The sequence below is a fragment of the Lipotes vexillifer genome, unplaced genomic scaffold (genome assembly GCF_000442215.2).
Source record: "Lipotes vexillifer unplaced genomic scaffold, Lipotes_vexillifer_v1.1 scaffold397, whole genome shotgun sequence".
Taxonomy (NCBI): Eukaryota; Metazoa; Chordata; class Mammalia; order Artiodactyla; family Lipotidae; genus Lipotes; species Lipotes vexillifer.
In genome coordinates, this window is record NW_006772681.1 from 3,350,394 (window position 1) to 3,365,999 (window position 15,606).

The 15,606-nt window shown below is 36.8% G+C and overlaps 1 protein-coding gene across 5 annotated transcripts in view; it reads left to right on the forward strand.

Annotated features, from left to right (window-relative positions):
* UQCC1 (ubiquinol-cytochrome c reductase complex assembly factor 1) overlaps positions 1 to 15,606 on the forward strand; it is a 100,013-nt gene that overhangs the window by 16,729 nt on the left and 67,678 nt on the right. For 2 of the 5 annotated variants that reach the window (XM_007447776.1, XM_007447778.1), the window contains exons 3-5: positions 4,108 to 4,191; positions 5,126 to 5,233; positions 10,012 to 10,084. In XM_007447776.1, the coding sequence (XP_007447838.1) occupies positions 4,108 to 4,191; positions 5,126 to 5,233; positions 10,012 to 10,084 (265 nt within the window). The remainder of the gene's footprint in view (positions 1 to 4,107; positions 4,192 to 5,125; positions 5,234 to 10,011; positions 10,085 to 15,606) is intronic. The other 3 variants (XM_007447777.1, XM_007447780.1, XM_007447779.1) reach the window with 3 other exon arrangements.

The following is a 15,606-nucleotide window of genomic DNA, read 5'->3' on the forward strand; positions in this document are numbered from 1 at the left end:
TTGGAAAAAAAAAACCCCACCTAGTTTTTATTGGGTGCTACTCCATGCCCAGAATGGTGTTGAGCAATGGGACAGAAAATAAAAGAAGTATAAGATAGACTGTCTCCTGGTGGAGCTTATAGCTTTGCTAAAATGACCAGATACGTAGAGTGTTGAAGAATTGCTTGAGTCCTGCCCTCCTTTTTCCTTTCCTTTCCTTTCTCTTTTCCTTTCCCTTTTTTCTTTTTCTTTCTTTCTTTCCCTTTTTCTTCCTTCCTTCCTTCCTTCCTTCCTTCCTTCCTTCCTTCCTTTCTTTTCTTTTCTTTTTTCTTTTCTTTTCTTTCTTTCCTTCCTTCCTTCCTTCCTTCTTTCCTTCCTTCCTTCCTTCTCTCTCTCTTTCTTTCTCTCTCTCTCTCTCTCTCTCTTTCTGTCTCTTTCTCTCTCTCTCTCTCTCTCTCTCTCTCTCTCCCTCTCTCCCTCTCTCTATCAGGAAGGTCTTTTCATTTTTAGAACCTTTTAGGAAGCAAAAAATAAAAGCAAAATCTTAATATGTCTTTTTTTTTTTTAAATTAATTTATTTATTTTCGGCTGTGTTGGGTCTTCATTGCTGCGCACGGGCTTTTCTCTAGTTGTGGCGAGCGGGGGCTACTCTTTGTTGCGGCATGCGGGCTTCTCATTACAGTGGCTTCTCTTGTTGCGGAGCATGGGCTCTAGGAGCACAGGCTTCAGTAGTTATGGCATGTGGGCTCAGTGGTTGTGGCTTGTGGACTCTAGAGTACAGGCTCACTAGTTGTAGCACACGGGCTTAGTTGCTCCATGGCATTCGGGATCTTCCTGGACCAGGGCTTGAACCCATGTCACCTGCATTGGCAGGCGGATTCTTAACTACTGCGCCACCAGGGAAGCCCAAGGGAACCTTCTTGTACTGTTGGTGGGAATGTAAATTGATACAGCCACTATGGAGAACAGTATGGAGGTTCCTTAAAAAACTCAAAATAGAACTACTATATGACCCAGCAATCCCACTACTGGGCATATACCCAGAGAAAACCATAATTCAAAAAGACACATGTACCCCAATGTTCATTGCAGCACTATTTACAATAGCCAGGATATGGAAGCAACCTAAATGTCCATCAACAGAGGAATGCATAAAGAAGATGTGGTATATATATACAACGGCATATTAGCCATAAAAAGGAACAAATTTGGGTCATTTGTAGAGACGTGGGTGAACCTAGAGACTGTTACAGAGTGAAGTAAGAAAGAGAAAAGCAAATATCATATATTAACGCATGTATGTGGAATCTAGAAAAATGGTGTAGATGATCTTATTTGCAAAACAAATAGAGACACAGACGTAGAGGACAAACGTGTGGACACCAAGGGGGAAGTGGGGTGGGGTGAATTGGGAGATTGGGACTGACATATATATACTATTGATACTATGTATAAAATAGATAACTGATGAGAACCTACTGTGTAGCTCAGGGAACTCTACTCAGTGCTCTCTGGTGACCTAAATGGGAAGGAAATCCCAAAATGAGGGGATATATGTACATGTATAGCTGATTCACTTTACCATACAGTAGAAACTGGTGTCCATACGTTTGTTCTCTACGTCTGTCTCTATTTCTGTTTTGCAGATAAGATCATCTATACCATTTTTCTAGATTCCACATGTATGCATTAATATATGATATTTGTTTTTCTCTTTATGACCTGCTTCACTCTATATGACATTTATTTATTGATGGATATTTAGATTGCTTCCAATTGGGCTTTTATTGATAGTGCTTTTATGAACATTCTTGTACATGTTTTTTTGTGAATATATGTACACATTTCTGTTGGGGTATATACTTAGGAATGAAATTGTTGAATCTTACAGAATGTATACATTCAGCTTCATAGATACTGCCAAATAATTTTCCAAAGTGATTGTACCATTTTATACTACCATCAGTGGAGTATGAGAGTTCTAGTTGCTCTGTGTCCTTTCTAGCGCTTTGTGTGTGTGTGTGTGTGTGTGTGTGTGTGTGTGTGTGTTTGGTGGGTGGTCTTTAAACATTTTTAAATGTGATATTCGGTTCTCTTTCTTGTGTAGTGAGTTTTCTTTCTCTTCTCCACAACATTATGAGCTCCATAGGGTAGTAATTGTTTTATCTTAAAAACTGGCACAAGGGCTGGCATATTGTGGGTATTTAATAAAGGTTTGATAAATGAAACATGTATGCATGGCATGTGTGTGGATAAGAACAAGAAGGATATAATAAGAAATAACCATACAGGTGGTTGGGTTTGTTGATTCAACAAATGTTTGAGGGTTTCCTGTTTATAATACACTGTACTTGATTCTGGTACTACACCTAGTTCCTACCCTCATGGATATTTTTGGTGGTGGTGATAGAAAATAAGAGTGTGTAATAAATATATAATTGTACATTGTAATGAGTACTATGAGTAAAGTGAACAGGGTACTGCTATGATAGAGAATAATGGGATGATAAGAAACTGTTTTAGATAAAGTGATCAGAAAAGGCCTCTTTGAAAAAGTGACATTTGAGTATTTTGGGGTATTTTTTCTCTTTCACAGAAAGTTACTTGATATCTTTTTGGTTTAAACAGAGGAAAAATTAATGTTTTTAAAGGTCAAGGGAATCTTTTGGGGGGGCAAGGGCAAGAATGGGTAATACAAAAAAGTAAGGAGCTATAGGGGAAGAAAAAGAGCATGACATACACCTTGCCCCAAAGCACAGCTTGTTGAAACTGCTGTTAGTTGTGTTCTTTGAGCCTGTTTAAGTGCTTCATGTTCTAGTGGACCGTTAACACTGATACATGTGATGTAATGGGAGGTGTTCTGTGTTTAGTCTCTGTGTTACAAAGCCTGCTTGATACCTGTGAATTAAAGCATAAGTGTTCTTGGGACTGACCAGAAGAATCCTGACTAATCTTTTAATATCCTTGTTTGGAAAAAAAGTAAATAGTAACTCTCCACATTTAGAAATTCTATGTTTTTCCTTCATTAGGATTAAAGAAAGAAATCATTTTCATTTCATGTGTCCCATCTCTTGGAATAAGCCAGAATTGAACCCTCCTGCTGCTCCTTCCCCACCCCTTTATATTGTAAAGGAAGTAAAACATTACTGAGAGTTTGGAAACTAGATTCTTAAACTCTTCCATAATTCTACCAGCATAGCAAAATAACTGTTTCATTTCTGTGTGTTCCTTTTTAGACTTGCCCCTATGCATTCATGTGTTTACCTGTAATTTTATACATATTATAAGTGTTTTCATGTTGCTAAAAATAATAGTCTCTAATGTAAACTGTGGACTTTAGGTGATAATGTGTCAGTGTAGGTTCATCCATTGTAACAAATGTACCACTCTGTTGGGGGATGTTGATAGTGGAGGATGTTGTGGCTGTGTGGGAGGGGGTATATGGGAGCAGTCTGTACTTTCTGCTCATTTTTGGTGTGAACCTAAAACTGCTTTTAAAAATAAAGCCTATTAAAAATCTGATTATCTGATTTCCCATTGGGTGACTGTACCTTAATTTAATTAACCACCTCCTTTCTTATTGGACTTATTCCCCAGTTTTCACTCTTGTGAACAATGCTACAATGAGAATCTCTTGCATATTGTTTTTTTCCTTAGGAATTTATTTTCGAAACTATGTTTACTTGTCTTGATTATAATAATACCAACCTGGTAGGATTGTGGTGAGGATTACATAAGGTAATATATGTAAGGCAAATACATAGTGCCTGGCATATAATTTTAACTAATGTCTATTATATTGCCAAAATGCTTTCAAATGCAGTGTGAACATTGGAGGAAGACAGTTCTGATCTGAACAACAATGGTGTTGATAACGATGGTGATGATGAAAACTTTTCCTGTTTATTGAGTACCTATTTTGTGAAAGGTACTTTACGTTCTTTTACTTATTCAGATATTCAGCAGATGTTTATTGAGCATGTAGTAGGCAACATTAGGAATTGAGTTAAACAAGGCTAGAAAGATTCTGTATTTTTTACTTTGAAGCAACTCTGATCACATTAACCCTCTAAGTGAATGCTCAGTGTTGCTTACCTCTGTTTTCTTCTTTTTTTTTAAATCCCCCAGTGGCCCCAGATGAGCCAGGCCCTAGCATGTGGTGGATCAGTAGTAGACATTCAGCTAAGTAGGAAGTATCATACCACAAATAAGGTGAGACTTACAAGTTCTATGACTATAGCGTGCTTTCACACAAGTGTTCTTACTTGAAATTCAGCAAAATTGTTAGCTGGATGAGGCAAGAAATTTTATCAGATGCAGAAGGTGAGGCTCAGGGAAGTAAAGTGACTTGCCCAAGGTCACAAGGATGGGACGAGACAGACCAACTGACTATTGGAACCTAAGGTGTCTGATCCCATGTCCTATATTTCTTCCATTGTACTCTCTTGCTTGGGAAACACTTTACAGAAAAAGTGTCGTAGATTTTTTTATATGTTAAAAATAAAGTAATATTTAACTTACGGAGAATTTCTTATTGGATGTATAGCCTGCCTTCATTTAGAGAGGATTAGCATTAGAATAGGTTTTCCTTTGAGTTTATTTGCAGACTATAAAACTTATATCTCCTATAGTCATTAATAAAAAATACAAGAGTTTAAAAACATTTCAGTGCATGCTTTGATTGATTATGACTTTGAATGACTTGTGTTTTATTATGCTTTCTGACTGCTTTCAGACAGTAGTTTTCTTTCCTTTTCCCATAATGTCGATAAACATAGAACATGTTTCTCAGAATTGTTCTTTGGGAGGTGGGGGTCAAGATTTCTTTTTTAAAGTACTCTTTTCCATAGAACTTTTATTCTGATACCCCAAATCTATCATTTCCTAGACATGGGTTCATAGACATGTGGTCAGTGAGGTGGGTATGTCTGCTCTGGAATTTAGAGGACACCTATTAGGGTTCCAGATGTGTTTGTACTGAGTGATAAGGTACCCAGAAAAATGAGAATGAAAAATTCTCGGTTAAAAAAAAAAAAAAAAATCTAAGCAATAAAAAATGCCCTTAGACCCTAATGAGAAATAAAAGCATTCTTTTAAAAAAACTTTTTTGCAACTAAGTTTGGTTTCCTTCTTTTTGAATAAATAGCTTTCTTCTACCAAGGATTCCCCACAGCCTGTTGAGGAGAAAGTTGGTGCCTTCACAAAGATAATAGAAGCCATGGGATTCACAGGACCTTTGAAATACAGTAAATGGGTAAAGTCTTTTAAGTTTTTTTCATTTTTCTTCTTGAGCTTTATGCTTTCTGCTCTTCACAGAAGAATTTTTTAAAGCTTCCGCTTTGCTTTTTGTGAAATGCTTATATTATTTTGAGAGCTTCAAAATATGTTGTTGTCCCCTTGCCCCCCGTTCCAAGTCAGGTCTATACAGCATGTGGGGCTGAAATAGTCCCGCTACTCCCTTAACCTGATTCCTTAGAAGTATCTCAGTAGCAGGCAATCCAATAACACTGGTCTTTCCAGGTCTTTGCTACATGTTATGCCATATAGATGAGTTCTAAGAAGTTAGGTGGGCCAAATGTTCTGATGGGCACTGCTCTTAAGGAAACACTCTCTGTGATTCATAAGTGATTTTCCCTAGGTCATTGTAGTGACTTCCTTTAAAATTTTACTAATAAGCATTTTTAAAATTAATCAATTCTGTGATTTATTGTAATTCATATTATGAGGGCTGTTTGCTAACTGTGTCATTCCTAATCAGGTCTTGGCCTAGCATGTTATCTGTTTTATGGTACTTGCTATAAATGAATGAATGTCCTCTCTACATCAGGTGCTACTGCCCCTGGACTTTCATAGCAATGCCTCTAACCAATTAAAATAATAAAACACAAGTCATTGGGTTTTTCTCAGCCCAGTTATCTCCTAGTACTACTGTTTCTCTCTACAGTTATGGCAAAAGTACCTTTTAATACTTTTCAAGGTTGCTAGAATGTTGGATAAGCCTAATCAGTCATAAGTTATATATTAAAGCAAACCAACAGCAGTAAGGAAGACTTTTCTAGAAAACATCATAACTTTGCGCAAAATGACTAAATTATTCCAGTTACACCATTTTAACAAGTTGGAGTAAAATTAGAATTTCAATTTTATTGTGAACTTTACTTTTAGTTTCTTCTTATAATATCTGGCTCTCTTCCTAACAATTCTCACTGTAGCAAATATAGGCTTCTCTCTATAATCTCCGTTTTACATAAATTGAACGGTGATTCCACAAGCATTTTGTTTGTAAGGGGCTTTGAAAAGTATAGAAGATAGCACACACATAACTAGGTTATAATGATGTCCTTGAGACCCTAAGGTTATGAAGTGTCTTCTTAATCATTAATGAAATATTAGTTATGCTCATTAAAGTTATCTTTTTTTACATCATAATTCTTGACAAATGATAATCACTGGTATATTTGGTAATATTATTAACCAGGGTCTTTTCCTTTATTAAAAAAAATATTTGTGATAATACATTTGGATTGAAAAACTTAAAATGTGTGTTTTGTTTGAAAGTAAGAAATTAAAAGGAAAATGAGAGCAGAAAGAAAGAAAGAAAAGAGAAAAAATTTACTGTTTTATTCATTTCTTGATGGTTGAGTTCCACTTGGTTGCTTCCATATGCTTTGTCTCGTCCGTATTTTTATGATTCCAGGGGGAAAGTTGGCTACCATTTGGAGGATTACTAAATCATCAGGAAAATTTTTTCACTGTTTAAGTTAGTCTCTGATTTTTCTTGGTTCCCTTGTGACCTCAACTAAGTCCCTAATATTTGCATTTAAAAACTCTTTTGTGATGTGGCAGTGTCTACTTCCTGTAACTTTCATTTTTTTAATTTGTAACATCACAACATCAAAGTATGACATTCTAGTATGTTTTGGGTGGGAAGATGTAGGTATGATTTTCCATATTGAAAGATTGAGAGCCCTTTTCAGCAAATGTTGACTCAGAAATCTGTGGCAGACACGTGTATTGGGTTGCACTGGCAAGAATCTTTGAATTTTGTGTTTTCTCATGTCTTTCATTAGGGAGTAAAATGTCTGCTTGTCTCTGCATCAGCAGTATCAGCCAGCTTTCCTCCATCTTTTTATGTAACGTTTTCATGTATAGTTCCATTTTTCTTCTAGATCCATATTTAGGAATTTAAATGTGGCTTTCCCTTACCTATTTGATTATCCTGAAATAACCATTCTTTTTCATTATCTTTATGGAGCAATATCAGATAAGATAAGGATAACATTTAACAGATTGAGCAACATGTCATTGAATAGGCAGTTTTCAGATTAGCATTAAGCCAAAAAGTTATTCCTGTTCTGAAGGACACTGACAAACTGGAATGCATTCAGAAGTGGGCAGTGAGCCTTGTGAAGGCTTCAGAAACTGTTGAATGCAGAGTGGTTGAAGGAAATAGGGATACTTTGCCTGGAAAAGAGAAGACATAATGGTTCTTCTCAGGTATTTGAGGGGCAAATGTAAAAAAAATGGAGACTTAATCTGAGGTATTCCAGTGTGCAGATAATATTTACTGAATGTTACATGAAGCAGATTTATGTTCAATATAACAAAACTTTAGCAAGAGTTGTCCTCCAGTGGGATAGGTAGCCTCACAAGGTCATTGGACTTGTTTGAACAGGGGCCCAGATAGTTGACCATGAATCAAGAATGCTGTAGAAGGAATTCCAGTACAGAATAGAAAGTTGAAATGACTTCAAAGCCCCTTCCAACTCTCACACAGTTGTTTTAGTGTAAGCCTTTTACTAGATTCATTTTTTATCTTATAGGATGGTACAAAATGCATCAGTTAGTGGGAAAGCTGATTTTCATTTCCTAAACCTGTCTTAGGTGCTTGTGTTTTAGTCAAGTAGACTGATGAAGTCTTCCAAAGTTAGAATGAAGTCATCTGAGGACCAGAACAATTTGTATTGACTGGATGGAAATTTAGTCCACCTACTTCTTTAACTTATATTAATGCCTGAATCTTGAAGAGGTTCTTTCCCTGAGTTGTTATTTCCAGTCCCTGTGTGATGGTCTTAAGGGACTTGCTTTAGAGATTTGTCCAGGAAAATGGCTCACCCAAGTATAAAGGTTTGGCCTCGCTGCAGGAAAAGTGAGGAACTGTAAAATGCTCCTGATTGCTGCAGTATGAGCACTGTATACATACACTGGCCAATCTGGTGAGGTCTTCATTATTTGTAATGAATGCTTGCTTCATGAACATGTTGTGGGGAAAAACCTCTTTCTCATGGAACGATTTGGGCCTTGGAGGCAAGTGTGCTTTTCCTTAGGCAGAGTGATTAATTATGAACCAGAATCAGAAGGAAACTGCTGAGTTAAAAAAAAAAAATCAAGACACAGGCCATTGGGAATTTTACTTAAAATTATAAATGTATTGATAGTTGAACTAGGCCTTAAGTTCCATGAAAAGAGTTTTTAACTGCTTTGTTTACTGCTGTATTCCTAGTGTCCAAATCAGTTTTAGGCACTGAGTTTGGTGCTCAATACATTATTTGTTGACTGAAACAAAAGCTTATAGATGTCCTAAACTCTCTGTTTCAAGGATAGGAATAGGCCTGTCAGGGCCAAAGCATTAGGATAATGATATCATTAGGATATCATTAATTTGGTGGTGGTACAAACCAGTGCTTCCCAAAATGTGTTCTGTGTCACATACTTCCCAGAACCTCAGGTGTTAAAAAGTTAAACATGCTTCTTTTTTAGACTGCTGATATGGTGAATTACACTTATTGATTTGTGAATGTTGAATCAACTTGGCATTCCTGGGATTCACCATTTGTTTAAATGTGGACTTCCAATGCTGATTTACTGCCCATATAAGTATATCTGATTTCCATTTGTTATATGTTCTGTTCTGTTTTCCCCCATATGAACTTTAGACTAAAATCATTGAAAACTTAACATTAGCAAATGAAAAAATCTTAATTGCAATCAAAGACATAATACTTTAATTTATTATAGGTATTTATGCCCATCAGAAACTGAAATATGAATATTATATAGTATTGGATATAGTATATCCTTGGTGACTTTGAACCTTAATAACAAAACAGCTCTGCTAAAATTCTAGGTTGGTTTTTCTTCAGTTGCTATGCCATTCTCTTTGCATATACGTATTTTTTAGTCTGTGTATATTTGAGTAATTTTCTCTGTCATTTTAAGGAAAAATAAGCTTCTACGAGCCTTTTGTTGATGGACTAATTTAATTGTATCCTGAAGGAAATATTTTGAAAGCCCTTAGAAATTCTTCTTCTTTTAGCACTGAGTTGGTCTTCAGACCTACAGTTCAACCCTTACAAGAATTTATTATTCATTTTTAGGTTTTTGTGAAGGCATAATGTACGTACAGTAAAATATACAAATCTTAAGTATACAGCTCAGTGAATAAATTAAAACCACCACCCAGATCAAGATTCTAAGAGAATTCTTAGTGCTTTGGGGAATAGTAAAAGGTTGATCCTTTTACCATATTTTACATTCATTAGAAACTCTTATTTATAAACATAGTGTTCTGTTAATCAGCAAACTATAAAACTAGGGAAAACATAAAAAAAAGTGACCCCCTCCCTTCAGGGAAAAAAAAGACAGAATAGTTAATAGGGCTTCTGAGGAAAGATCAAAGGATGGAGGGTTTTGTTTGTTTGATTTTGGTCAGGAGAATGGGTAATTTTTTTTAATATAAAGGGTTTCAGATTATAAAGAATTAATGTGGATGGTTCTGAATGGTGGTTTAGAGGCTGAAACGTGGTGAAATGGGTTTGAATTAAAGGAGAGAGTTCGTCTAAATATTGGAAAAACCTTTTTGACATTTTGATGCCAAAATCGTAAAATTGTGTGAAGTCTGTGAATGACTAGAGACAGGTTTGGACCCATCCTCCTAGTTGAAAAGCATATAAGATTCTGTGACCTACATCTAATGGCACTAGAACATTCACTTGGTCATGTCTTGAGTTTGGTTTTATTTTCTTTGTCTAGAAGATTAAGATCGCGGCCCTGCGCATGTATACTAGCTGTGTGGAGAAAACTGACTTCGAGGAATTCTTTCGAAGTAAGTTACTATTTTTGATAGTTGTGAAAAGGAAAATGAATCTACTTTTCATTTTTATGATTGTGTCGTGGTAGGATTGGGTTTTTTTTAAGTTACTAGTAAAACAGTTTTTCCTGAACAAAATGTATAATAAAAGCTGCTTATTTTTCTCTTTTAATAGAATAAACAAAGGCCATAAGGACGCTATAAATAAGACATTTTAACAAGTTTGAAAAAAGACCTAAAAATTTGTCCAGTACTTTGACATCATCATTTCCCCTTGTCCACACATGCATCTTTTTACATAAGAGTACTGAGTAAACACATCCTGTTTTACCTTCTGGATGTTTTACTCAGTATTTTTGACATGAACTTCTGCCCAATCATTCCTCTTTTATTTCTAGTTTATAATTGTTTTAGTTAACCCTGGATATGCCTCATGATTTTTCTTCTTTCTGTAGAAGGACTGTTGAGTCAAAAGGCACATATAATTTTATTTTTATCCCATTGATAAATTGCTTTCCAAAAGTGTTTTACTGGTTTATATCATCATCACTAGCAGTTGATTATATCAATACAGTATTCATTTTGTTAATGTAAACTGTTGTAGTTATAAACAAGTCATTTAAAGCAGATACTTATAAAGTCATTGGGAAAGTTTAAGCTGTTTCCAGTTCCACAGATTTTGGAAGGAAATGTGTTCTGTGCACATCTGTGGTAACAGTCATTATCCTCAAAGCAACAAACACTTAACTAAATATACTTGATATTTTTCATGGACAGCCAATAATTATATATAATTACGTTAACAACAATGAAGAAAGAGATGAAGTTTTGATTATTTAATAACTATTTTGTTTTTTATAAATTAAATGCAAGTTTTGTCGATTTTACTATTTCAGCAGATTGGTACAATATTTCATTGGAAACTTAAAATACTGTGCTGAATTGTAATCCTAATTTAGTATCCACCTTCCATTTCTTATTTACTCATAGTCAGGAAAGAAAACTTTCCTCCTTCTTTTTTAATCTCTAACAATTTCTTACTTTAGGAGAAATTAGTCTGAAAGGAGAAAATAATCTTTCTGTACCTGATGAAGAGACTATTAATATTAGAAGCTGGATTTTTCTTAAGTGGTTTCTTGAATCCATGTGCTCAAGTATTTTTCATCAGATCTTTTTAAAACCTCATCCTACACATCTATTTAATATTAAATAGCTCATAAACTTTTTATAATTATTTTGAAAGGATGTTTACTAGCTATCTTTGTTTAGCTAATCCTCATTATTGAAGATTCTTGAATAATGAGACTATTATTACATATTTAAGTTAATATATCATGCTTCAATTTATAATCTGTTGTAAACTACTTATAAAAATAAAAGTTTATTAAAATTATTAACTATTATATTTTAATAATTCACACTTACATGGTATGCTTTTACTTTTGTCTCATTTAGGAATTACAAAACATGTGAGACCAGAAGGGCTTGTATTCTTATTTTCATTTTTCTTTTGTTTTCATAAACAATTGAAACTTATAAAAAGGCTAAGTGATTTGCCCAAGGTTGCTTAGTCAAGCCTTGATCCTGTGTCATCTGGCTGAAAATCCAGGAATTTTTCTGCTATAACATATTGCCGGTGAATGAAAATAACTGCAAAATAGAAATTGTAATCCATTTTAATATTTTTGTTTTATAATTTTTTGTATTTTGCAGTTTTTTTTTTTTTTACTTTTTACTTTTTAAAATTTTTATTTATTATTTATTTTTATTTTTGGCTGCGTTGGGTCTTCGTTGCTGCACACGGGCTTTCTCTAGCTGCGGCGAGTGGGGGCTACTCTTCGTTGCGGCGCGCAGGCTTCTCATTGCGGTGGCTTCTCGTTGTGGAGCACAGGCTGTAGGTGCGCGGGCTTCAGTAGTTGTGGCACGCAGGCTCAGTAGTTGTGGCATGTGAGCTCTAGAGCGCAGGCTCAGTAGTTATGGCGTACGGGCTTAGTTGCTCCGTGGCATGTGGGATCTTCCCGGACCAGGGCTCAAACCTGTGTCCCCTGCATTGGCAGGCGGATTCTTAACCACTGCGCCACCAGGGAAGCCCTATTTTATAGTTTTTAAATGAGACCTACCTCTGTGAGATGTTCTGTTAGTATTGTGAACTGATGTTTATGTATATTAGAGTGTGTACATCTCAGTGAGCTTTGTCCTAGCCTTGCCCTTTGAAGTAGTTATCTGATGTCACATTTTTCAGTGACACCACTCTTACTTCAGGTTTTCTAAGACTCACTTTAAGAATTACCTTTTAGACCTATATCATGTTCCTTTGTATTATGCTCCGTTGTGGTCCATCTTTGTCATTTGTGGTTAGATTAAATTTCAGAATCAAACCAAAGTGGTTCCAAACTGTGGCCAGTGAATAAAAAAGGGAGCAAGTCTGAAAAGTACCATTTAGAGGCAGATAAAGAATATCTATAAAATAATGGGACTGACTTCCTTGCATCTTGGATTCTAAAGAGTAGGCCAGACAGGTTTGGGGTAAAAGAAGAGAATGTGTATAGATATATTGCTTTCTAAGATTACATCTTTAAAGTGGCTATTGCTCCCTTGGATTTTTGGTATTTTAGGGCTTGACTTTTAGAGTCCTGAGAATTCAGTAGCTTTTTAAAAGGATAGAGAGTCCCAGGTAGCTGGCCAGTGTCATTTTCACTCTTCCAACAAAAGTGGGACCAGTTATATTTCATGAAGATTGAGTTTCTTTACTCAGTAAACAATATGCCTATCAGCCTCTTGGACAGGCCCTCACAAAATGCCGAAGATAGATACTCTGTCATCTCAGAGCCAAAATGTTCAGACGTCTTGATCCAGAGACCTAGATATTGGGGATTCTGACTGGTGAGATACCTTAAGAGCCAACTCTTGTTTCCAAGATGTTCTGATGATGTCATTGTGGCATAAATGAGTGTACCCTCTGTGAGCACACAGTGTTTGCTAACTGGTCTTTTGGAGATCATTTCTGTTATAAAGAGCACTTAGGGGCAGAGGTGTCCAGCCAGTCAATAAAGCTTGTGTTTAATACCACACTGTTGTCTGCAGACTGCTTTGTTTTTAGCCCTTAAGAGTTCATACCTTGGAGAGGAGGCTCCTTAGTGAATAAATTTTGAGTTAATAAAATTGAGGTTCTACCTTTCTTTCTGCTACTAATACTCAGCTATCAAATATATCAATTTTGTGTAAGTATATGATAAATATATTTTTTAGAGCTTGAAGAAAAAAAAGATTGAGGTTCATCATTTTATTGATGCAGTCTTAAATAGTGAGTTTTTTCAAAGATAATTTAAACCCTAGTGTTTAAACAATTCACTAAAAATCAATAGTGAATATTTATTGAGTACCTATTAAATACTAACTACTTTGTTAAACGTTCTACAGGCCTTATCTCGTTTAATCCTCACAAGAATCCTGTAAGGTAGGTTCTCTTGTTTTCCCATTTTTACAGAGAAGAAAACTGAGGCACTGAGAGGTAAAGTAACTTTACCCAGAGTCGTATACCAAGTAAGAGGTAGAGTTAAGGTGTTTTTTTTGTTTGTTTGTTTGTTTTTGCGGTACGCAGGCCTCTCACTGTTGTGGCCTCTCCCGTTGCGGAGCACAGGCTCTGGACGCGCAGGCTCAGCGGCCATGGCTCACGGGCCCAGCCACTCCGCGGCACGTGGGATCCTCTCAGACCGGGGCACGAACCCATGTCCCCTGCATCAGCAGGCGGACTCTCAACCACTGCACCACCAGGGAAGCCCTAGAGTTAAGGTTTTGAATCAGGATATCTGACCCTGGTGTCTGCGTTAAACAAACAACTATGTTAATACTGCTGCCCCATAATAGTAATGAATTATTTAATTTTATCCAACTTGATGTTGAGGAGGAAAGTACCTAACTTCAGAAAATAGTGCACTGAGTGTATACTGGAGCAAGAGTGTGATCATGGCAAGACCCTATAGCAGGTTTTAACTTTGAAGTGTTGAAAGACATTTCATGAAGCTAAAGAGTCTGCTGTGTTGTTGAGTTGCTCACAAACTTTCAGCGGTCTTGTTTTTTAGGGCTTTACCCTGTGGGTTTCTGTTCTGACCCCAGTGGGTACAGGGAGTCAGTCATATGCCAGCTCTTTTCCCATCCTCAGCCCTGAGCTGACCCCCAGAGGGAAAACTGTGACCCATGTCCAGTTGCTGGCCTGTCTGTCTGTCTGTGCTTTCCAGCCGAAGAACTGATTCCCTCTTTGAGAAAATTGGAAAGGCTCCTGGAGGCTGCTGAGAAGCTTTGATGTAGAGGTAGCAACTGAACAGATTGTCCTTTAGAAGCAGCCAAATTTCATTTTCCAGATTGAAAGACAGACTTCCAAGAAAACTTTTCTTTTTAATGTTTTGTTCTAGCATCCAAAAAAGACCCAACTTTAGATCCGGGCTTGAGAGTTTCTCATGGCTATTCTTGTTCTAGGTGGAGGGTGGTTGGCCCACTCTCAGATGGCATGTGTCTTAATAGCTGGATGGCTAGCCAGGCTAGCCTTCACCTCCCTCCTGCTGGGCTCCAAGAGGAAGTCCACTTGACAGCTGCTGGGCACCTCCCAGTAAGCTCACCAGCGTATTTTGGTGTCAGTTTGTGACAGACCTGGACTGAAATCCCAGCCCAGCCACTAGCTTGTTAGTATTGTGGCTGCCTGCAAGTTACTTAGCCTTTTCGAGCCCTGTTTCTTTATCTCTAGAATGAGGCTTATAATGCCTTCCTTCAGGGTTAAAGTGAGGATTAAGTGAGATAATGTATTGGCATGACTAACGGTGGACCTGACAGGAAGTATGGACCCTTAGTGAATGTTAGTTTCTGATACTAGTATTAGAGAGGCAGTTAGCGATTAAGCCAACAGTGTATGGAATCAAGCAGATCTGAATTTGATCCCAGATGTCTCATTTCATAGCTGTGTGACCTTGGGCAATTGTCATGATCTCTCTAAGTCAGTTTTCTCACCTGTCAAATGCGGATAATATCAATACCCACCTCTTAGGAATGTTAGGAGGAATCATTGAACTAATGCTTGTAAGGTACCTATTATTTCTGACGCATAGTAAGCACACAATGAATTACAGCTCTTTATTATTATTGGCGTTGTTAGTGTACCTCACAGGGGTCCTGCTCTGTGTTTTCTATCTTAGTGGCCCCTATTTGTTATCATTTAGTACATTGTATACTTCGTTTGCTGAAAGGCAGAAGATACTGCTTCCTTCTTGAGTCATTACTCCAAAGGAAAGATTCTACTCTAAGGGCCCAAGTTTCCCACTCATTCTCTTATTTATTTATATAAATTTATTTGTTTTTATTTATTTTTGGCTGCGTTGGGTTTTCATTGCTGCACGTGGGCTTTCTCTAGTTGCGGTGAGCGGGGGCTACTCTTCATTGTGGTGCGCGGGCTTCTCATTGCGGTGGCTTCTCTTGTTGTGGAGCACGGGCTCTAGGCTCGCAGGCTTCAGTAGTTGCGGCACGCGGGCCCAGTAGTTGTGGCTCGC